The sequence below is a fragment of the Protopterus annectens genome, chromosome 9.part0 (assembly GCF_019279795.1).
Source record: "Protopterus annectens isolate FY-2018-M chromosome 9.part0, PAN1.0, whole genome shotgun sequence".
Taxonomy (NCBI): domain Eukaryota; kingdom Metazoa; phylum Chordata; order Ceratodontiformes; family Protopteridae; genus Protopterus; species Protopterus annectens.
In genome coordinates this window covers 174,092,657-174,117,389 of record NC_056743.1, presented here as the reverse complement: position 1 = coordinate 174,117,389, position 24,733 = coordinate 174,092,657, and the positions used below count along the sequence as shown (strand labels likewise).

The window sequence follows — 24,733 nt, the reverse complement described above, 5'->3', positions numbered from 1 at the left end:
AACCTTTTAATGTGTGGTCAAGATCCTCCATTAGTATCCTACCCTCTCACATGAAATAAGTCTCAGCTATGTCTAATTCAGTCACCTTCAAAGTTACTAATGGAAAAAATAAAAGATGGCATATTATTTACTAGGACATTTTGCAAAAAAGGGTTCTTAGGAACAAATTAAATGGTATATTATCCACATCTATGTTTCTAAAGTATTCTATATTAGTAAAATACCTGTTCCTTAGCCAGAGAAAAAAACAGGTAGCCTGCTAAGTTGCAAGTTTTCAGGATTCTACAGTAACCCTCCCAAGATGTTTTCAGGATTCTTTTTGTCTGATTAGCTAACAAACTGAACTGTATTTTATTACAGGATGCAGAGAACTTCCAGTAAATATAAAAACTCCAGTTGCACATGTTATGAGCTGCTTGTTTTAATGGATACCAAAATACCTCAAAAATGTGCAAACAATGGTATTTTATGCATACACTTAAGGAACCTACCCAAGATATTTAATTCCTGAACAGAGTATGACCAAGACTTACATATGAGCATATGAATAGCTGCTGCAAAGCCTCTGACAAACACATGCAAACAAGACCGCTCCAAAAGCGCAAAGCAACGTGCAAGTGAAGCACTTCAGAAATACCAGCAACACAAGATCAAAATCTTACTTTTCTCTTTGAGCTTCTTTTGATAGTTTTCATCTGTGCAAGGAAAATAATTTATCAGTAGAAACAGAGAAAAAGCAGATATCTTACTTTAAATTTTTGAGAAAGTGGGTCACTGAGACCATAGCAAATGCATCAGATATTACACTCAACATAGCACCACATTTAAACATTAATTGGAAGAGGTCAAAAATGTTAAGGGGAAAACTATACCAATATACTTTTAATATCACCACATGGAAATGCAACAAAAGGAAAATTCATTCATATGTCTAAATCCAGACATCCATTAAACAATGAATTCTGAATGGCACAGCATCATGTTTTTTATTTAGGCTCTACAGTACTTAATGATGCCCAATATGCCTAAAAATTTGTTTACTTGCTTTTCCAAAAAAAAAATAAAAAATTTGAGGACATCTGTAATTTTTGATTTCACCTTCTTTGTCCAAATTAAATAGCTGAATAATGATTCAGACATTGATAGTAACATACTTTTCTCATTTTATGCCAAAAACCACTCAGAACCAATCTCGGGCCTTTTTTATACACCACAAAAGTACGGCAACCTGCATGCGCTAAACACTACAGAAAGTCACTAAAGACTTTAATTAAACCACAAAGACTCACTTCACTTACTTCCAGAGAAGAAAGAGATGAAAAATACTGACACAAATCACAAACTGCAGAAGAAAGTTTGTTCAAAGTAGTCAGTGCTGCACAACACTGGCTAATGTGATTGCAATATAAATCAATAAATAAAATAGTTACAACATATGTTCTACCATTCTTTTCAAACTTCTGAGGAGCAGATCATTTTGAGACATAGATGACAGGTACAAGACAAAGTACCACTTGTGCATGAATTATACTCTCTTAGTGAGGGAAAGGGGTAATTAAATCACAAAGCCAGATCACTATTAAACATAAGCAGCTGATCAATGTATGGACACTAAGTATAACTCCGGTGAGATATACACAGAAACAGAAGCACATTTCACATAACCTTTTCCAAACCAATAGGGAAAAATCCTTCAACATGGCCAAGGAAATGATTGCTAACCATCACCATGGCCCACAAACAGTCTTGTGGTACATGTATACAATTCTTCATGTAATGACACAATTGCCAATAAGCTGCACCAAAATTACCTACCTAAAATGATGGAACACTGCCCTGCCAGTGGGCAGAAACATAAGGCTATCTGGCTAGGACAATAAGCACTAAAATGGCTGGTTCTAATTAGAGATAAAAACTGAAAAATGAAATTGGAAAAAAAATGTAAGCCACATAACCTGAACACTATTGAGTATGAAAAAAAAAAAAAACAGTGAAGTTTATGTGAAAGCTACCACACTAAAATCTTAGCAGAACTAAAAAGAATTATGTCCCCTGTAACATTCACACTTAAAATGTCTGCTTCTTGAAACTGGGCACCAATCGTCCACATCTATCATAAAATCAAAGGCTGTAGAAAAAAATCTTGTAAACCAGGCCTTATTTTCTTTACTGATAATTAGTAAGACCACCACACTCAGCTAAAGAACTCTGCCAGAAAAAACACACATTTTAAGGCTGAAGAAAGTAGTTACTTAAATTCCACTTACCTATAACAGTTGATGTTTGCAGAACACACTGCCTTACTAGCAGATGGGAAGTAGTGTCCTCAGACAGTGTCAAAGTTCAGAATTCTTCCCACTGCCTGCCTGTGAGGGTGAACAAATTACCTGCCAAGACCAGGACAGTCATTCACTCTCAGACAGAAAACTTCCAGTTTCCAAGGTCAAATAGGAAAGCATTGCTAACACCTATTGTTACAAACCAAAAACCACACACACACACACAACAAAACAGGTTGCTGAACCAAAACACTACAGTAGCTCCCACAGCCAACTATATACACCCAACCAAAGGGGAGGGGATAGTGGGAGGGTACTGCCAAGCAAATTGGTGTGTTTTGCAAACATCTACTGTTAAAGATAAGAGGAACTTCTACAACTGTACTATGTTAAAAAAAAAATATACACTGCCTTACTGGCATATGGGTAGATTCCAAAAGCTTACTCAACCTGGTAGGAGGAAGGATAAGTGTCCAGGAGCACCCTGGAGAATAGTCCTCAAAAAGCTTGCTATGGATCAAGAAAAGCATCCAGTCTGCAGTGCTTTGTGAAAGTACAAATGGAAGACCAAGTTTCTGCCTCTAGAGTTATACTAGAGTCCACTCCTTTCCAATATATCACAGAAGAGGAAAAAGTCCTGGTGGAATGCACTTAATTTGGACCCGATTCACACTTGCAAGGTTGATGTTACAAAATGCCAGGGGGCAACTAAGGTACAATGGATTGCTTAGATACAGGTTGACCTTTTTATGCCCCAGAAAAATAGGAATAAAAAGCCTTTTGGTCTTCCTAAAGGGCTTTGTTCTGTCAAGACTATACAGGAGTTGCCTATGCATATCCAACGCATGAAACATCCTCTCTCCCTTATTCCTAGGTTCTGTTAAGAATACAGGAAGAGTGATAGACTCTGAGTGAATTCTGAGACCACTTTTAATATGAAAGATTAGTGCGTAACACAAGCCTATCTCACTAGAAAATCAGGTAAGGTCATCCCACCCTAACACCCTACAGCTTAGAAACTCAACTTCCAGATGTCAGAACAATAAGCACAACAGTTTTCCACTTTAAAAACATATCAGCATGAGTTGGCATTTCAAAAGGTGGTAAGGTCAGTTTTTAAAGAACATAACTTAGGGCCTCGAATGAGGAATTTGCTTGCAAGGGGGGGGGGTCTCATATGTAATACTTCTTTCATGAACTGTTTCACCAAAAGTCATAAAAGAGGAGGATCTACTGGCAGACAAGCAGAGACGGCTGCTAAATGTACCTTAATGGATGCATATGATAAGCCATCCTGAAGTAGCTCATAACTATTTCAAGAACAAAGGGATGTTAACCTCAATAGACTCTCAGGATTCTATTTAGGCACCACTTAGAAAACCTCATACACTTGTAAACATAAGATCTTCTAGCAGCAGGATTTCTGGCCCCTAACACCTGCTGCACATACACATGAAACGAGTGCCTAACAGAGTCAAGACTGAATCACCTAGGTTATCAATTAAAGTTTCTCCAAACTGCGGTACACCAACTGTTCCTGGGATAGTGTGAGCAGATCCAGTATGTGAGGAAGGATGTGGTAACTGCTCTTGGCCAATGCAACTAACATGGACTACTACTACCTGAGCCAATAGGGGGTCAACACGATGATCTTTGGCATTGCACGACTTTCAGAAGTAGCTTGTGAATTGGCGGAAACGCATAAAGGGACATTCCCATCCAAGGGAACAAGAACGCATCTATCCTCCAAGCATAATTACAAGGATGCTTGGAACAGAATTTCTCAAGCTGTCTGTGCTGAAAAGAGGCGAACAGATCTATTTGAAGCATTCCCCACATATGGGCTAGGTCCTGGAAAACCACTGCCTTGAGCCTCTGCTCATGTGGGTCTGCTCAGGATCTGTTTAATCTGCCGCAATGTTCTGCTCTGACAGCATGTTTGATCCCTAAAGAGTCGACAGTACTGAGAAGCCTGCTCCCAAGCTACCATTGACAAAGAGGTCAAGACCTCATGCCCCCTTGTTTGTTGAGGTACCACATCACTGTGAAATTGTTCGCAACCACTAGAAGAGGAGCCGAAGTCCAAAGGTAGTGAAGAACTTTCAAGACTTGAATGACTGCTACCAAGTCTAGCACCAGCATAGCAATAAAGGCTGCACCTTGTGTCCAGAGACACTTATAGCAATAGAAAGGACAATTCAGTAAACTGCCAGGAAGTGTACAACACAAAGGGGATCATAATCCTGGTGACTGTACAGCACCATGGCAGGACCCACTACTTCTACATATGCATACAAGTCATCTGCATTACCGCTTCTTGCAAGGTGTCATCATACAGGGCCATGCAGTACCAGGTGAAATCCCACATGGCGACCCAGTAGGCAACAGCAAGCACAACAGTGCATCCATATATTACCCACAAAAATATTTAAACAGGTCTAACCTCACAATTCTATCCCTCAACTAAATATCCTTACTATGTTTCAAGTGATGCAGATATTCACCCCTACAGCCATGGGTGATGAGCCCCATACAGAACCCACAAAGCTGCCAACTCCCAAGCCAAGAATATCACAGTGTGCATTTTCAGGACTGATGAAATCCCAGTTCCACTGTCTGGACACATCAAGGGTACGGGGTGGGGGTGGTGCCTCTGCCACAACCTGTCAGGTATTTGTAGCACACTGCATGCTTCACAATATGATCCTCATAGCGGGCAGTCCAGTTATGCTACTTGGACTCTTCACACTTACAGCAGCAGGACCGGTCGTCATCACCAGCACATCACCCCCCAGTGCTGACAATGATGATAGACAGCATCCAGGAGCTGCAACCATTCCCCAAAAGATGCAATCATGCAAAGATCACAGTAGGGCAGGCAAACCAGTAATGTCCAGTCCAACACTTTTGGGCCTGACATTTACAAAATGACAGTGCAGAATCACACAGAATATGATGATGCATGCTCTGTTCTGTACAGTCAGTGTGAGTAGTGCATGGTCAAGTCAGTGTGCACATCACACATCTCCACATACATCACATAAGAAATCAGCATAGTAAAATTCTCAGCCATCATAATTTGCGAAGGTGGAAAAGAACACACAGGCACAGCCGTTTACACAAGAGGGGATGAGGGGCTACTGGTGAATACAGGCAGGGATGCTGGTCATGGGAAGGGGCAGCATTAGTGTCAAGATAATTTCCTCTACTGACCATGTGGGGGAGTCGTTACAGACTTTTCCAGTGTGGTCACGTGATTTTGCAGTAGCAGTAAGGCCCCTTCAGGAGTAACTGGCTTGGAGGACCTGAAAGACTCAGACACGGTAGAAATGGTGGGACAGAACCTGTAGGGGGTGCCAAACCCATTACGGAGCAAAGTATTAAGATAACCCACCTTGTAGCAGGTGCTGATTGACTCCATGTGTGGTCATCCAATGTGGCCATCACAGGTATGCACAAGCCCCTGACCACAAGCAACATTTGCCAATGATGCAGGAACTTTGCCTAAGTTTTTCTCCATGACATTTACATATTTTAAAATGTTGATTTCCAAAGATGGACTAGCTAAAACTTTGAAAAATCTTTGCCAGTGATGCAGGATGCACTACCTACAGTCCACTATGACATGACAAAGTTCTTACACAAGCTCTTTCCACTCAAGAACAGGAGAACACCAACAGCAAACTGTTTTCCTTAGCCTCCTATACTGTAACCTTCCACTTTTCACAACCACCACCCTACCAAACTAAAGTCTTGCTTCTTAATCTTCCCAAGCTTCATCCATTCTTCTTCCTACTGCAACAAAAATTGCAAAACCTCTTACTCTCATGTTTAGTCTCTCTCACCTCAGCATCTGTCACACCAGTAACTCAAGCATGCATTCATAATTAAAACTACCCACAGTCACATCCCTTAAACAACTGAAGTATTACACACTCATCTCTAATCTGTGTCCCATCACAAAAATACTACAAAAACTGCTGCACAAGCAACTTCTAAAGCATATTAACTGCTATGGATTGCTCTAAAATGCATACCATGGATTTCACAAATTCCTTCAGCACTTCCACAGCTCTTTTAGTGATCAAACACTTTTTCCAATCCTGATGGCTACATCACTGCAGGTCTTTTTTTGACTGTAACTAGAGCCTTTGGAAAGGTCAATCATAACATCCTTCTCAAAAGTACAGTTTTGTACCTATCATAAATGTAGATGTCCGATAGATATGCAACTGCAGTCATAACATATGGGTTGTCCTGCCTCAGGCAGCCCTCGGTCAGCCGGATTCCAAAGTCTGGGTCCGGCGTCGGCTGGTGTTGCCTCCTCTCCGACGTCAGAACGGCTGGAGTATAAAGGCATCGGCCGACGCCATCTTCTTCAGTGTTTCTTGCCCCAGATGCCAGGTGCCCTCCTAGGAAGGCTAAATTTGGTGAATGGATAAGCAATTCCAGACATGCACAACAGTAATAAACAGATACACCATAGGAGATACCCCCAGCTAATAGGAATAGGGGTAGTGGACCCATAAAGAAGGTTGCAGAGGGGTAGGAGGGTGAGAAAATCCGACTGCAGTTGCATATCTATCGGACATCTACACTTATGGTAGGTACAAAACTGTACTATGTCCTTCAAGAATGCAACTGCAGTCATAACATACGGGTTGAATACCATAGCCAAGCTGGGGGTGGTTGGAACTAAGAAAGTGATGGTGTAGCTAAAATGCCCTGCAGGACTGCCGAAGCAAAGCCTGCTCGGGATCTGGAATATAAAGGCAGGTTGTAGTGCTTGGTAAATGTATGCACGGAGCTCCATGTAGCAGCCTCTAGAATGTCCTTTGTAGCCACTCCTCTTAGGAAAGCTGTGGATGTGGCTATAGCTCTGGTGGAGTGTGGCCTAATATTGGCTGGCACACCTTTTCCATGAAAAGAATAGCAGAATCTGATGCAGTGTCCAATCCATTTGGAAATTGTTTGTTTGGAGATTGCTTTTCCTTGTACTCCAGCAGCATAGGCTACAAGCAGTTGGTCAGACTTTCTGGTGGCCTTAGTTCTGTCCAAGTAGTAGCGTAGTTGCCTGTGTATGTCCAAAGTATGCAGCAGTGCTTCCCCTGTTTTGAGGATTGGGGAAGAAAGTAGGCAGGTGAATGGCTTGATTTAGAGACACCCTGGAAATTACTTTTGGCATGAATGAAGGATTGGTTCTTAGAGAGACTCTGTCCTGATGAAAATGAGAAAAGGAGGTACTGCCATGAGTGCCTGTATCTCGAGACTCTTCTTGCTGATGTGATTGCCAATAGGAAAACCGTTTTCCATGAGAGAAATTGCATTTCTGAAGTTGCTGCTGGTTCAAAGGGAGGAAGAGTTAATTTTTCCAAGACAAAATTGAGGTCCCATGCAGGTACTGGTGGTTTCCTGGGAGGTTTGATATTCTTTATCCCTCTTAGGAACTGTCTTAGCAAAGGATGTGAAAACACAGGTGGATCACAATTGTATTTTGCTGAGATTGCTTGAGGCATGAATCTTTATGGAAGAGTATGAGAGACCAGTATGAAACATTTCTGCCAAGTATTCCAATATCTGAGGTATACTCAATAATGTTGTATCCTGACCCCTGTTAGCATTCCAGATGATGAATCCCTTCCACTTGGCTGAATAGGTTTTTCTGGTGGAAGGTCTGCGTGCTTCCAGTAAGATCTCTTGAACTTTTTTGGAAAGAGAGATATTGGAAGGAGTTATGGTAACCTCCAGGCTGTCAGATGCAATGTTTTCAGGTTTTGATGAACAGTCCTGTAATCATGTTGCGTGAGAAGCAGAGGCCATGGGGCAGAGGCCACGGTTTGGTCCGAGTTATGCTCAACAGCAATGGGTACCAGTGCTGCCTTGGCCAGTCTGGAGCTATCAAAATGCCTGTTGGTTGTTCTGCTTTGATCTTCAGTGTCACCTTGGTCAGCAGTGGTAGAGGAGGGAATGCATAAATTGTTAGGGAATTCCAGCTGAAGGAGAGAGCATCCGTTTTCCAGGCTAGAGGATGGGGGGTCCTTGTACAGAACTTTTCCAGGTGATGATTCATGTGAGAAGCAAATCTATGTCTGGTCTTCCCCATGTCCTTGTTATTTGTGAGAAAATGTGAGGATGCAGCATCCATTCGTGTGGATCCAAGAAATTTCTGCTCAACTTGTCCGCCAGTACATTGTCCTTGCCTGGCACAAACTAGGATTGCAAATGTATCTTCAGACTTAGGGATTTTTCCCAGAGAATCATAGTTAGTCTGCAGAGGGGATAAGAATGAGTGCCTCCCTTTATATACCACATAACAGTGGTGTTGTCTGTCCTTATTAGCAAATGTCCTTGTTGAAGTGATTTTTCGAAAGTCTCGATTGCATGCATCACTGCCAACATCTCTTTTTGGTTTATGTGCAAATGCCTTTCTCTTGGTGTCCATTGACCTTGAATGCATCTGCCCTCCATATGCGCCCCCCCCCCCCCATCCATGGTCTGAGGCATCTGTTGTAATCATTTGACCTGCTTGAGGTTTGTTGAAAGACATGCCTTTGTTTAACTGACTTGTTTGAGCCCACCACAAAAATTCTCTTTGCAGACATGGAATGAGTGGGATTACGTCCTCTAGGCTTTGGCTGTGTTGGGACCATAAGCTTTTTAAGTACCATTGCAGCTTTCTCATACGAAGTCTTGCCAAAGGTATCAGAAGAATGCAAGATGCCATGAACCCCAGGGCCTGCAGGATTTTCCTTGCAGTCAGCTGGGAGAGCTTTGCTAGGCCTTTGAAGTACTCTGGTAACTGCTGTTTTTCCTCTGTGAGATAAGCCATTTGTGTTTTTGTGTCCAGCTTGGCTCCTAGGAAAATAATCTGTTGGGATGGCAGAAGTCTTGATTTCTGAATGCTGACTGTGTATCCCAAGGCCTGTAGTAATTGAATGACGTAGTCCAAGTTTGCTATCAAGGTTTGTTTGTTGTCTGCTTGTATGAGGCAGTCGTCCAGGTAGGGGTATATTTGAATCCCCCGGAGTCTGCAGTGTGCCACTACTGATGCCAGGCATTTCGTGAACACTCTGGGTGCAGTAGATGAGCCAAACGGCAATGCTGAGAATTGATAATGCTCTGTCCCTGCAAGAAATCTGAGGTATCTTCTGCAGCTTTGTCTGATTGGGACCTGCAGGTATGCCTCCTTGAGGTCCAGAGTGACCAGCCAAGACCCCTTGCCCAGCATGGGAAGGAGTTGCTGCAACGTCAGCATTTTGAACTTTGGCACAATGAGATAAGTATTTAGAGTAGACAAGTCCAGTATAGGCCTCCATTTGTTTTCCTTTCTTGGAACAAGGAACAGTCTTGAATAAAATCCCTGGCCTTGTTCCTGTGGAGAGACCTTTTCTATTTTTTTTTATATTTAACAGCTGTGAAACTTGAATAAGTGCCTCTGCCCTTTGATGAAGTGGCAGGTTTGGCATGCCTTGTCTTATTGGTAAAGTATGGAAGTGGAATCTGTAACCTTTGTCTATTAAATCCAGAATCCAGTTGTCCTTGGTTAAGATATGTCAGTTTTTTGAGAATAAGGATAATTTTCCTCCCAAAGGTGCTTCTCTTTGAGCCTTTGTAGACGGTATGAAAGTCAAGTCATTGTGGTTGTCCTTGTGGTGCAGCTGGACTGCCTGTGCCACTTCTTTAATTTGGTGGTTGCCATTGGCGGCCACTGTAGGAGCCTCGGTATTGCCCTCTACCTCGGGCATGCCTGTTTTTTCCCCTTTGAAACTTGTCAGTGTCTGGAAAGGACCAATTCTTTGAAGGCCAATTCCTGCTGAATCTGGGTGGCTGAACCTGGAGGAAATCTTTGACTGTCTGTATTGATTTAGCTTTTTCCTCAATGGACTTCAACACATCTTGTGCATTAGCACCAAAAAGCTTCTGTTTTTCCAGAGGTGCATCAAGTAACTTTACTTTAACATGGTCTGGCAGTGGCTGTTCTTTTAACCAAGCATGTCTACGTATAACAGCCCCATTCACAGCTGCCCTACATGAAGCCTCCAATGCATCATAACCACACTGAAGAAAATGATTGCTAACCTGCTGAGTGTTATGTACTAGATCCTGCAATGCCTTTCTATCAATAGGCTCAGGAGAGGCTAGCTTTTTCTGTAAATCATCCAGTAAAAAATCCTGGTACTGAAACATATGAAAAAGGCAGTTAAGTGACCTCATGGCCAGGGTGGTAGAGGTATAAACTTTTTTACCCCATCTCTCCAGGGACCTAGCTTCCCTATCCGCTGGCAGTGGATTCTTGGCTGTGGAAGTAGCCACTCCCTTGGGGCCCTGTGAAATAGTTTCTAGATCCACAGAATGGGCCTTAAAGAGATGTTTGTGGGTGTCAGGGACCCTATAATATCTGTCTGGCTTGACAGGAGCAGGAGGGAGAGAATCAGGGTTAGCACTGGAGTCGGAGAAAACATCATCCAGGACATCCATAACTGGAGGGATAGCTAAAGGTCTGTGCTGGGGTAGCTTGAGGAAGGTACGTAGCCTTTTCCTGGAATCAGAGAATTCCTGACCCTGCCATTTAAAATGCTCCCTCATAGAGTGTAGGACTTCACCGAATGAAAAATCCTCTGGAGGAGAGGCAGAGGGAATTAATTCCTCAGCATCAGAGTCCTCATAGGCCTGGAAGGATTCTTCTTGGGTATCTGAATGCTCAGAATCCCCAGAGGCTTCATCTGAAGAGAGGTTGTCGGCCTGCTCAGTTCTGGGCCTTTTCTCTGCAGTCGGCTGAGAACCTCTGTCTAGATGAGGCTGAGACCCCCTGATAAGAGAAATAAGATCTGCAGCAAGAGACATGATCTGTTTATCAGAAGAAGGGGCCTGGGCAGTAGGTTTAGGATGGGCCTTGGCCTGGCTGGCGGCCTTAGCACGTGCAAAGGCCTTGATGGACATGGCTACAGGAGGCCAAGCTGGCCCACGTGCAGGAGTAACCTTGTCCACAGGAATGGTGTCGGGTAGATCCAGAACTTCGGTTTCTGGAGGAAAATCAACAACCGGCACCGGTGTAGACTCCGAGACTGAAGGATGTGTTAACGCTGTGTCGTCGGCCTGGAGCGGTTGAATTACCGCTTCCGAAGGGACCGAAGCACTCGCGGAGGATTTAGGAGGAGTATCGGTGGAGGACGCGGGCCGAGGATGTCGGTCCCGGTCCTTTCGTTTTTTGGTAGATTGAGTTGTCTGTTGTTCCGACGGCATGATATAAGCGAAAGATTCGCCGAAAAAGTCTTCTGCAAATTCTGCCCGGCACCTGAGTGCGCGCTTATTAAAGCAAGCACAGGCAGCACAGGCCGAGACGTCGTGGTCTGGGCCCAGGCAAGGGAGGCAATAAGAATGGAAGTCCTTATGAGGTATTTGTTTACCACAAAACAAACAATTATTAACTTTCTCAATTTGTTCTGACATCGGCTGAGGCAAGAAAAAATGTTCCCCAACGGGGTACATAGCTTTTAGATGACTTTGGTACTGAAAACACAGGAGCTGACCGACCGGCACTTGCGAACTGCTTCTGCTTCGGGCACCGCGCAGCAAGAAAGACTGAAGAAGATGGCGTCGGCCGATGCCTTTATACTCCAGCCGTTCTGACGTCGGAGAGGAGGCGACACCAGCCGACGCCGGACCCAGACTTTGGAATCCGGTCGACCGAGGGCTGCCTGAGGCAGGACAACCCATATGTTATGACTGCAGTTGCATTCTTGAAGGACATCTAGCCAGACTAAACTGTGGGGAAAACACCATTAAATGGTTCCAGTTATCTGCAGACAGATCCTATTAAGTTTACTAAAAATAACACCCTATTCACTATAGGGCTTCTTAATACAGGATTCCCACAAGCATCTGTATTAGGCCCTCTTTGTTAATGACCTCCAAAATCTCAACCTAGTTATGTACACAGATGATGCACTGCATTTAAAATCCAGTACTAGCCATTTTGATTTGCAAATCAATGTGCAACAAAACTTCAGTTGACCACACAACTGGTCCAACCACTACAAACTAATTAACCCCAAGGAAACTATTATGGTCTTCTCCAAAAAAAAAAAACTGACCACTAAACCTTCCATGCTAACAATAGACCACAATGTTAACAATTTGTAATGTGACTGAAGAGAGATTCCTAGGTCTTACTCTAGAACAGTCTTGTTCCTTTTTAATATGCACTAATAAGATCAATAAGAAACCCCTAATCCAACTTAAACTATGTTACAAAATCACACACCTTCTCTCACCAAAAGCCCACTTAGTTAATGCGAAAATGAACCAAAACCTAAACTAGAATATGGTCTCCCTCTAGTAGTAATGCACTTAACATGAAACACCCATAAAACACAAACCACTGTAAACAAAATAGGTAGATTTATACTATTAGCTGACCCTTTTCTCCATCATTGCAAAATAAAAATGGGTGTCTGTGTCTAATAGGGCTACCTTTCTCCTAAGCAGACTAATTTTCAAGGTTTTAAATCAAGGTTATCGTCCCCTTCTGAAATTAAAACTACCTTTACAATACAACAGATGAGCCAAGAAGAGCACAGGATAACTATTACTGCCTTGCTCGTCCAGTAGTCAAAATAGCATAAGCAGAAAAAGCATTCTCAGACTGGAGTCAGAAACTTGGAACCACCTGCCTGAGGTCAAAAATCAAGAAAGTATTAAAAGCTACAAGTAAACCCTCGAATAACATTGCTATGCAGAATCCTCTTGTAACTGCTACCAAGATAATGGTTTAGTACTCAATTCATGCTTACATACTGCAAATTCTTATGTATTAATCTAAAGTATCTGATTTCTGTATTAATATATTGTAGTTAATCTCCTTTTAGCCAACATTTTTCTTACACTGCTGTAAATACATAAAGTGCATTATAGGTTAACCTAGGTCATATTCTGCTATAAACAGACTTTTACTAATCCGAGCCTGGGTTGCAACTAAAAAGGGTCAATTGACAAGTCCACCTAGCTAGTCACCAAACAGTAATAAAATAAGCCACATTAAGTTTATCCCCCATGAAGTGAAGTACTAGTTAATTTCCAAAGCTATCTTATGATAATTCCATGAAAATTTCATGTGTTTTTCCAGAGTTTAAAAGACAGGTCCAGAAAGCATATACTAACCTACACATTTACAATGGAAATTTTGCATTTAAGGAAAAATTTCAAATCACAACCATAATTCTGGACAGAATAATTGCAGAAGTGTTAAGGGCCCCTTCCCCTTATGGTGTAGCAAACAAGAAGACAATTTATACAGAAGTAAAGGATGTGGACCAATGCCCTGAAAAGGAGGCAGTCCCACTACAAAAAGAAAAAAAGTCTTCAAAAAGTACAGTTGTGTACACTTACCATAAATGTAGATGTTCGAGTGGATTCACTGTTGCAGTCATCACATTTGGGTTATCTGTTTGCAGTAGCCTTCAGTCGGCCTGATTATGAAAGTATTGGGTCCTGCGTCGGTTGCTGTCTCATCTTCTGTGACGGCAGGTAGTCAGGGGTATAAAGCATGCAGCTGACGCCATTACATCAGTTTTTCTTGCCCCAGATGTCAGGTGCCCCCCCTAATGGGAAGCAATTAAATATATATACACAAGGTTATACCTCCAACAAAAAAGCAAATACACCAAAAAGCTTTTAAGCACAGTAAAGGAGAGTAGAGGTATAGCCAAAAGAAGCCAGGGGGCTGGAGGGAGGGTAACCCGGACTGCAACAGTGAATACACTTGAACATCTACATTTATGGTAAGTGTACACAACTATACTATGTTCTTTGCGTTTCACTGTTGCAGTCATCACATTTGGGTAGATTCCCAAAGCTAAGGATGGGAGGAGGAATTTAGATAGCATTAGGACCAGCTATAAGGCCCTGTAAGATTGCAGTGGCAAAGCCAGCTCTGGATTTGGAGAAAATTGGTAAATGGTAATGCTTGGTGAAAATATGTACTGAACTTCAGTTAGCAGCTTCTAGGATGTCCCTGGTAGGGACACCTATGAGAAAAGTTGTAGAGGTAGATGCAGCCCTGGTTGAATGGGGTCTAATCCCCTGTGGGATAGGTTTTCCACTGTGCTTATAGCAGAAATGAATGCAATGGCCTATCCATTTAGAAGTGGTTGCTTTGAAATAGTCCTCCCCTCTGCCCGTGCAGCAAATGCCACCAGCAGTTGTTCAGATTTCCTTTGAGGTGTAGTCCTGTCCAAATAAAATCTAAGTTGTCTGTGCACATCTAAAGAGTGCAGTATCCATTCCCCTTTGTTCTGTGGATTAGAAAAGAAATTTGGCAAATGAATGGACTGATTAAGAGCCACACTGGATACCACCTTGGGCACAAAGGAGGGATTGGTCCTGAGGGACACCTAGTCCGCATGAAAGATAATGAAAGGCTCCACTGCCATAAGGGCCTGTAATTCAGATACCCTTCTTGCTGAAGTGATTGCTAAATGGAAGGCTGCTTTCCAAGAAAGGAATTTTAACTCTGCACTTGCAGCTGGCTCAAAAGGAGGAAGAGTGAGTTTTTCCAAAACAAACTTAAAGTCCTATGCTGGAGTTGGGGCTCTCCTGGGTGGTCTTATGTTTTTGTCCCCTCTGAGGAACTGTTTGAGCAGTGGATGAGGCAAGTGGGGTGGGCTCTGTGTTGTAATAAGCTGAAATGGCTGTGGCATGAATTTTGATGGAGGAAAAAGAAAGGCCCTTGTGAAGCATCTCAGTTAAGTATTGAAGAATCTGAGGTAAATTGGGTGCTGCTGTGCCCATCCCTTGACTTTGGTTCCAGCCACAGAATCTTTTCCATTTTTCAGCATTAAGATTTTCTAGCACTAGGCCTCCTTGCCTCCAAAATGACATCTAGCACTTGTTTACTGAGGGATGGTAACGGAGACATTAGGTAATTAGCCAGGCTGCCAGGTACAGGGTTTGAAGCTGAGGGTCCAGAATCTGGCTCTCCTGCTGTGACACCAGGGTAGGGGTCTGAGGCAAGTGCCATGGAGCCAGCAGTGACAAACTGCACAAGAGGGGGTACCAGTGTTGGTGTGGCCAGGCTGGTGTGATCAATATCGTCTTTGGTTTGTCCTGTTTGATTTTTAGTAGTACTTTGGAGAGGAGAGACAGAGGAGGAAAGGCATAAACTGATAGATGACAGAGCACCCACTTTCCAAGCTTGTTTGTGGGGAGTCCTTGTGCAGAATTTGTCCAACTTGTAGTTCTGGGGGGGGGGGGCAAACAGGTCTAATATCTGGGCTCCCCCATTTATCAACATGTTGAAAAGTCTTTGGTTCCAGTTTCCACTCATGTGGGTCCATGAGATTTCTGCTTAGTTCGTCTGCCAGTGTATTTAGTTTTCCTGGCAGGAACTTAGCCTGTAGATTCACTTGGTAGCTCAAGGCTGTGTTCCACAGAGCCATGGCTAGTCTGCAGAGGGGGTAAGAATGGGTACCCCCCTGCTTATGTACCACATAACAGTGGTGTTTTCCGTCATTACCATTAATTGTCCTGGAAGAATGTGGTCCTTGAAGGCTGCAGAACATTCTGTACAGCTAACATTTCTTTTCGATTGATATGCAGGTGCATTTGACATGGGTTCTTTACCCTGAATGTACTTCCCTGCCAGGAGAGACCCCCATGCATAGTCTGATGCGTCTGTTGTTGGGGTTTGGGCGGCAGGGGGTAGAGTGAATGGTAGTCCCTTGTTTTTGTGGCAGGCCTATGCCCACAAAAGGCTTATAGGTTGGTACTAGGCTATCGGCTCTAGGGCCTATACAAGCCTAGCCATAACAATTCCCTGGCTATTTCTTCTGACACTACTGACTTCCCTGGACTCCTGTCTAGCAGGGCGACTGATGTGAACCCTGGGGTGAATTTCATTTCTCCCATCCAATTGTCAAGGCTCCTTTTGAAGAGGGCCAAGGAGGCACTCTGCTTGACATGTATGGGCAGTTTATTCCAGAGTCTGGGGAGTCTCTGAGTCAGGAACCTATCCCTCCAGCATGTTTTGTTTATTGTGATGACGAGGTTTAGATCCCTGGAGCGTGTGGCTCTGAGAGATTGGGATTTCGTAACTGTAGCATGTCCAACAGCTCTGGGTTTGACATGGCCTTGTATGTTAAGCAGAGACTGCGTCTGAGTAGACGATATGCAACAGAGTATAGCTGAAGCTTTTTAAGGTGGTCAGCATAGGGCATCTGCTTTAGGCCTGTGATTCTTTTAGTGAGGTATTTCTGCGACCTTTCCAGTTGTTGCAGATGTCTTGAGAGGTACATACCATATGGGGCGTTATATTCTATAATGGGTCTACTGAGGGATGAGTACAGTGGAACAATGACCTCTTTTTTCTGAATGAAAAGCCCTTAGTGATGAGGTGTGCCACATAGAAGAATTTCCTGACTGTTGTGGCGATGTGGCTATTGAAGGTGAGACCACTGTCCACCTGTGTCCCTAAGTCTCTTATCACACTTTCAGTGTTTAGTGTACTGCCACCTATGTGGTAATTCATGGGTACATTTTTTTTCCCAAGGGGGATAAATAGAAGTTATGTACTTACCATAACGTTCCATGTGAGTTGTTTATCTCGCCTTTATTCTCACTGATGGGCTCGGAGCCGATCCTCGGCTCTGACATGGCCTATAGCAAGCTCAAGGTTTGCCAGTAGCTCGAGACCAAGCCCCTTATCCCACAATGCACTGCTGGAATTACCTCAGATCTTGTTTGCTGCGAATAACAGTATATACATATATACAACTTGTACATACCCTCTTATATATATCTACGAAGAACACTTCCCAAACGGGAAGAAGAAATATTGAATAACCAGGATGGTACTAGCGTCTAAGTCAATAGTCAGCCAGGAGGGAGGGACGTGAGAATAATGGCGAGAAAAACAACTCACATGGAACGTTATGGTAAGTACATAACTTCTATATGTGAAGTTGTTAAATCTCGCCGTTTATTCTCACTGATGGGTAGCATCCCTAGCACCCTCAACCTTGGATGTCTCATGGGAGTATGTTCTTCAGTACCGTAGAACCAAAGGAAGACCTGTCCCTTGAAGCCCTATCTAATTTGTAATGTGTGATAAAGGTATGAAACTTAGACCAAGTGGCTGCAGCGCAAATATTGACAAGGGGCAATTTAGCTTGAAAAGCAGAAGAGGTAGAGACAGCTCTGGCAGAATGAGCTTTTGAGTTGTGCGTTAAAGGAATGCTCACATTCTCACAAACAAAGGATATACAATCGGATAACCATTTAGATAAAGTTGTTTTAGCCATTAGATTGCCTTTTCTTGCTTCTGAGAAGGATACAAAAAGTTGGTCTGATTTCCTAATATCCTTAGTTCTGTCAAGATAAAATCTGAGCTGTCAGTGAACATCAAGTTTGTGCAGCATATATTCCAATTTGGTAGAGTGGTTGGGGAAAAAAACTGGTAGTTCAATGACCTGATTGATATTTGACTCAGAACAGACTTCAGGTAAAAATGAGGGATTTGTTCTGAGAGATACTCTTATCAGCATGGAAGATCATGTAGGGTGGTCTGATAGATAATGCTTGAAGTTCTGACACTCTGCGGGCAGACGTAATGGCCACAAGAAATATTGTTTTCCAAGACAAAAATTTTAAATCACAAGAAGATGCTGGTTCAAAAGGGGGAAGAATAATTTCAGACAGCATAAGGTTTAAATTCCAGGGAGAAAAGGGAATTTTGATCAGAGGTCTCATATGAAGAACGCCTTTAAGGAAGGTTTTAGATAATTTATGGCTCATAATATTTGAGCCACCAAGACCAAGGTGAACTCGAACTGTAGCAGCTGCTGCCCCTTCCTTAAACATTTTTGTTAAGAATTCTAAAATCGAAGATAGCAGAGCTCGGAAAGGGTCAATGTTTTGAGCGTTGGCCCAAATTGAGAACCTTTTCCATTTACTGCCATATAATTTCCTTGTAGATAGCTTGTGAGAAGACAAGAGAATCTGTCTTGTATCTTCCGAAATTGAATGAAGCTTGGCAATTAGGGGAAGTGGATTAGCCAAGCAGTTAGTTTCAGGGACTGCAGAGAAGGATGAAGATCACCTGACGGGTGAGTCAAAAGGTCTGGAACTGGGTCCAGGATCCATGGATCTTCCAACAGATGATGGTGGAGAAACGGAAACCAAATCTGTCAAGGCCAGTAGGTGGCTATGAGTATAACAGTCCTTCCCAGCGATTTTGCTTTCTGTAAAAATCTGGGTATTAATGGGAAGGGTGGAAATGCATAAAGGAGACCCGGGGGCCAGTCGTGTAAAAGTGAGTCTCTCGGGGGATGACCGGGAGGTAGTATTAGGGCAAAGTAGCTTCTGCATTTTGAACCGATGTGGCTGGCAAAAAGGTCGCAGCAAGGCTGGTCCCATTTGCAGAAAATCAACTCCGCAATCTGTTGTTTGAGAGACTACTCGTGAGGGAGTAATATTGCCCTGCTTAGCTTGTCCGCTATCAAGTTGGATTTCCCCGGGATGTGTGTTGCTAACAGAAAACGCTGGGATGACACAGCCCATTACCAGACCCTGAGGGCTTCTCGACAAAGGGGGTAAGACTTGGTTCTGCCCTGCTTGTTCAAGTACCAGACTACTGACATGTCGATCTGAATTGCAATAGTCCCTAGAGGGAGAGAGTCCTGAAAGTACTGCAATGCCAGAAGTACCGATTTCAACTCTAGAACATTGATGTGCAGATGTGATTCTTGATCTGTCCATGTGCCTTGGGCAGTCTTTCCCTGAAAATGCCCCCACCCTATTAGGGAAGTGTCCATGGTCACAGTGGCTACTGGGGGGGGGGCTCAAGGGGTCTTCCATTTGTGACATGAAGAGACGACCACCACCGAAGGTCTCTCCTGCAAGAATCCGTGATAAGAATCATGTGGTACATCGGTAGTTTTTAGTAGGACCACTGAGCGAAGAGGAGCCACTGAAGAATTCGCATATGCATCCTTGCGAGTGGTATAGCTAGGATTGCTGCCGCCATCAAATCTAGTACTTTCAATACCTCCGCTGCTGTAGCTTTGTTCTTTGACACCAGTGAGCTGACGTTTTGGCAGAGAAGAGAGACTCTTTTGATAGGGAGACGTAGAGTGGTAGTTGAGGTATCTAACTCTGCTCCTATAAAAATGATATGCTGCGATGGCAATAAGGCAGACTTTTCGAAGTTGATTGTAATGCCTAATTGATGGCAGAGTGTCAGAGTGTATTGTGTTGCCTGAGTCAATTGATGCCTGGTGGTAGTGGTGAGGAGCCAATCGTCTAGGTATGGAAACATCTGGAATCCTAGACGTCTCAGGTGAGCCGTGACCACGGTCATGCATTTCGTGAACACTCTGGGGGCTGTAGTGAGACCACAGAGCAGGGCTCAAATCTGGTAATGACTGGCTCCCAGCCGGAAGCGCAGATGATCTCTGGAGCATCTGTTCATCTTTACATGATAGTATGCGTCCTTGAGATCTATGGAGCACATCCAATCGCCTTTCCCTACGAAGGAAAGAATGGATTGAAGCGTGACCATTCGGAACTTCTCTTTCTTTACAAATTGGTTGAGTCTGTTGAGGTCCAAGATAGGTCTCCAGTCCTGTTTTCTTTGGTACCAAAAAGAATCTTGAGTAAGTTCTGAATCCAACTTGGTCTGCTGGGACTGGTTGGATGACTCTTTTCTAGCAATCTGCAGACCTCTACGATTGCTTGTTCCCTGAGATTGGGTGGAACATCTGGGATTCTCTTTATGGGAATGGGAGGGGAAAACAATTGTATGAAATATCCTCTGGAAATGATGCTTTGTACCCAAGTATCCGATGTTATGTTTAGCCAGGCTTCTGGGTACAAAGATAAGCGACCCCCGACTGCCTCCAGAGCCGAACAGTCGGGCCCCCTTTCAGGGGCGCTGGTAGGACTGACCTGAGAACTGAACCCTGTCACCGCGGACCCCCTCTGCCACAGGGGTGGAGTCTTCCATTATAACCCCCTCCTCTGCCTCTAGAGGGAGTTTCTCCACGTGTGTCCTGAAAGGCTGCCTGAGTTTTTCGTAACAACATTTTTCCTCCCTTAGGGCCCTTAGGGTAGGGCCGAGTAGGGGTTGAAAAATGGACTCCAATGGCAGATAAGGTCTTGCCTTCCTGCTCACACCTGGTTAAAGTTTCCTTTACTTTGGGCCCAAACAGTGATGAGCCATCGAATGGGGTATTAATAAAGGAAGACTTAAAGGGTTCTGCAAAGGAACAGAGATGCATCCAGGCTCGTCTTCGAAGAGCAATGCCCGAACTAGCGGCTCTACTTGAACCATCAGCTGCATAGGATATGAGACGCATGGACGAGTTCACCACTGAGTTTAGGGTAGCGAACTGGGCGTTGACTTTGTCGGCCACTCCTGCAGCTACCGTACGCTGGAGAGCATCTCCTAGATCTTTCAGGAGGTCTCTCTGTAGTCTTATAAAATGGGTTAAGTAGTTCAGTGATCGCAGAGAAACAGCCGCTGAACTAAACAAGCACTTCCCATATCTATCCATAACCCTAGAATCTCTGTTAAGGGGATGGATAGAAGAGGATGTCTCAGATATTTGCTTTTTGGTGGCTGCAGCTACCACCATGGCATCAACAGGCACTCCTTTTGTCAAGAATCACTTGTCCACTAGGGCAGATATGAATTTATTGGGTCTACGAGGGACAGGTTCCATGGCCTACGGTGACTCCCACGCCTTACGAGAGATCAGTTCCATGAGCTCGTCGTAAGGCAGAAACACCTAAGTTGAAGGTTGAGATCAAAAGCATTCAAGAGCACGGACTCGTACTCAGTAGGGGTCTTGGACTGCCAATCGCCCATCTGACTAAGGATCTCTAGTATCTCTGCAAAGGAGATCACCGCAGAGGGGGAATCGAGGGGACCCTTCTGACTCATCTAAGTCCGTGTCAGATGTCAAAGACTCCTGTGGGGAGTCAAAGTGCCTCCTCTTGCAAAGTCTCTTCCTGGGAACCTCCTCAGTGGGGGGTTCTGGGGAGGTCTCAGAAGAGCAGGGGACGTCCTGTGGGGGTACTTGAGGCTTGGGGTCTCTACGCTTAGAGGGATCGGTAGATGAAGAAGCAGACCACAGCAGCTTGAGGGGAGAGGGAAAGCTGAACCGATGTTGACGTTGTCTTTGGAGACAAAACTCTCCTCATAGCATCGAAGGCACCATGGCTCCAACGAGGAGTGGATGGACCCGAGAGTACCGTCCGATCCTCCTGCACCAAAACCCTGGGCTCCGAGCCCAAGGTAGGAGCCAAGCTCATCCGAGTTGAAGCCCCGAGAGGAAGAGTCGGCATCGACAAGTCGGTGGGACTGTCCTCCCCGGACCCGACAGGAGAGCGGCAGCTCCTAGAGCCCTCGGTCGGCACCGAGGACATCAGAGTAGATGGAGCCGATGACACCGGTGCGGGTATCTGCTCCAAGGGTTCGACCACCATCGGTTCAATTTCCTTCAGCTCCGAGAGTCCAGTACGGCTCGGAGGAGGAGTAGACAAATCCGGTTCAATGGTCTTCGGTACCGACAAGCTGGTCGGGGCAGACAACAATTTGGTAAGTCCTGGTGCCAGTAAAAGCTTCTGCACTAGCCGATTCATGTCCAAATCTGAAAGGCTGACTGAAGACTTGGATGAAAGCACCGAAGGTGCTGACTGGAGCAGAGGTGAAGAAGGAACTTCAGAGACCGGCTCCAATACTGAGAGCTGGCTCTGAATCACTTGGTTCCGATGACTCTGGAACTGATGACCCTCCTTCTGAAATCTTAGCCTTTTTTGAGACCTTATCTGAAGACATGGATTTTGAGGATTTGGAGGACGTACTAGTACCCTCATGGCTACTCAAAACTTCCGAAAAAGATTGCTCAAGCAATCCCCTGTCTATATGTTTCCTCCTTCTCTCCAATAGGACTCGAAGAAAAGGAGTGGCAAATACTGCAGGTGTCTTGGAGGTGTTTAGCCCCCAGACAGTAGACACATTGAATGTATCCGTCAGTGACAGACATTTTCTGCCCACAATCTGGGCATTTTTTGAATCCCAATTTGGGATGGGATTTCTCCTTATCAGACATATTTGAATGAAAATACAGTAAATTAGATCCACAAACAATTAAACCCAATCCGGGCACTATCTATAACAGTATTATATATATACAAATATAGATACAAATATAGGGCTAAGAGGCCCACAGAAAAAGCCTGACTATTATAAAGATTAACAGTAGAGAAAAAAGGGCTAAAGGCCCACACAAACAAAGAAGCCAACAAGACCCTAACTTTTAAACTGGTTATACTACCTATAAGTATTTAACTATAGAGTAAATATAATAGCACTAACACACACTATATTTTTTAAACAAAAAAGAAAACTTTTTATAAACTTGCTGTTAATTTTTTTCTAAAATGGTCCGAGCTAGCTAGATCACTGAGATCTCTCTTGCTGCGGCAAACTAGATCTGGGGTAATTCCGGCAGTGCACTGTGGGATAAGGGGCTTGGTCTCAAGCTACTGGCAAACCTTGAGCTTGCTATCGGCCGTGTCGGAGCCAAGGATTGGCTCCGAACCCATCAGTGAGAATAAACGGCGAGATTTAACAACTTCACATCTATACAATTCTTGGCACTGAGCATGGTCTCGAGCTACTGGCAAACAGTACAGTTTTGTACCTACCATAAATGTAGATGTCTGATAGGTATGCATCTGCAGTCCTTACATATGGGTTGTCCTGCCTCAGGCAGCCCTTCGGACGGCCGGATTCCAAAGTCTGGGTCCGGCGTCGGCTGATGTCGCCCTTTCCCTGACGTCAGAGCGCCTGGGGTATAAAAGAGTCAGCCGATGCCATCTTCCTCAGTTTTTCTTGCCCAAGATGCTAGGTGCCCTTTAAGGAAGGCTAAATTTGGAGAAATGCAAAATATTCCAAACATGCACAGTAATAAAAAACAAATACACCATAACAGATAACCCCAGCTAGCTATAAGAGGGATAAGTACCCAAGAAATACCACAGAGGGGAAGGAGGGAGGGAAAACCTGACTGCAGATGCATACCTATCGGACATCTACATTTATGGTAGGTACAAAACTGTACTATGTCCTTCAAGGATGCATCTGCAGTCCTTACATATGGGTAGAATACCATAGCCAAGCTGGGGGTGGTAGGATCTAAGAAAATGATGGTGTAGCTAAAATGCCCTGCAGGACTGCCGTAGCAAAGCCTGCTCTGGATCTGGAATATAAGGGCAAATTGTAATGCTTGGAAAATGTATGCACGGAGCTCCATGTAGCAGCTTCTAAAATGTCCTTGGTAGCCACCCCTCTTAAAAAGGCTGTGGAGGTGGCTGTGGCTCTGGTGGAATGAGGCCTGATGTTAGCTGGCACAGTTTTTCCATGATAAGAGTAGCAGAATCGAATGCAATTTCCTATCCATTTTGAAATTGCCTGTTTGGAAATTGCTTTGCCTTGGATGCCTGCAGCATATGCTACCAACAGCTGGTCAGTTTTTCTGAAAGTCTTAGTTCTGTCCAAGTAGTAGCGTAACTGTCTGTGAATGTCCAGGGTATGCAGAAGCTTTTCTCCCTTGTTTTGCGGATCTGGAAAGAAGGTAGGCAGGTGAATAGCTTTGGTTCAATGGGACCCTGGATACCACCTTTGGCATGAATGAAGGATTGGTTCTCATGGAGACTCTGTCCTGATGAAAAATAAGAAATGGTTGTACTGCCATGAGTGCCTGCAATTCAGATACTCTTCTTGCTGAGGTTATGGCCAGAAGGAAGGCAGTCTTCCAAGATAGGAACTGTAACTCTGAAGATGCTGCTGGTTCAAAGGGAGGTAGAGTCAACTTTTCCAACATGAAGTTAAGGTCCCATGTAGGCACTGGTGGTTTTCTTGGAGGATTGATGTTTTTAATTCCTCTTAACAACTGCCGTAGGAGAGGATGAGAGAAGACAGGTGGATCAGTATTGTATTCTGCTGAAATTGCTGAAGCATGAATTTTTATGGAAGAGTAAGAAAGGCCATTGTGGAGCATTTCTGCCAAGTATTCCAGGATATGTGCCATGCTCATCACTGTGGCATCTAGGCCCTTTGCGGTGCTTCAAGTGTGGAATCTTTTCCATTTTGCTGAATATGCCTTTCTCGTGGAAGGTCTGCGAGCTTCCATGATGATATCCTTCACTCTCTTGGATAGCTTTTCCTAGTGAGGAGTGAAGGTATTCTCCAGGCTGTCAGCTGCAGGGTTTTCAGGCTGGAGAGCAGAGTTTTTAATTGTGCTGTGTCAGAAGGAGTGACCATTGTGGTAGAGGCCACGGTTTCGTGTGTGACAGGCATCGTAACAGTGGGTACCACTGCTGCCTTGGCCAGTCCGGGGCTATTAGAATCACTTTTGGCTGCTCTGTCCTGATTTTCAGTAAGACCCTGGTCA

At 44.1% G+C, this 24,733-nt stretch overlaps 1 protein-coding gene across 1 annotated transcript in view; it reads right to left on the bottom strand.

Annotated features, from left to right (window-relative positions):
• Window positions 1-24,733, bottom strand: part of PPFIBP1 (PPFIA binding protein 1) — a 2,404,664-nt gene that overhangs the window by 1,767,205 nt on the left and 612,726 nt on the right. Inside the window, exon 9 of the mRNA XM_044082713.1 lies at window positions 10,149-10,231. Within this exon, the coding sequence (XP_043938648.1) occupies window positions 10,149-10,231 (83 nt within the window). The remainder of the gene's footprint in view (window positions 1-10,148; window positions 10,232-24,733) is intronic.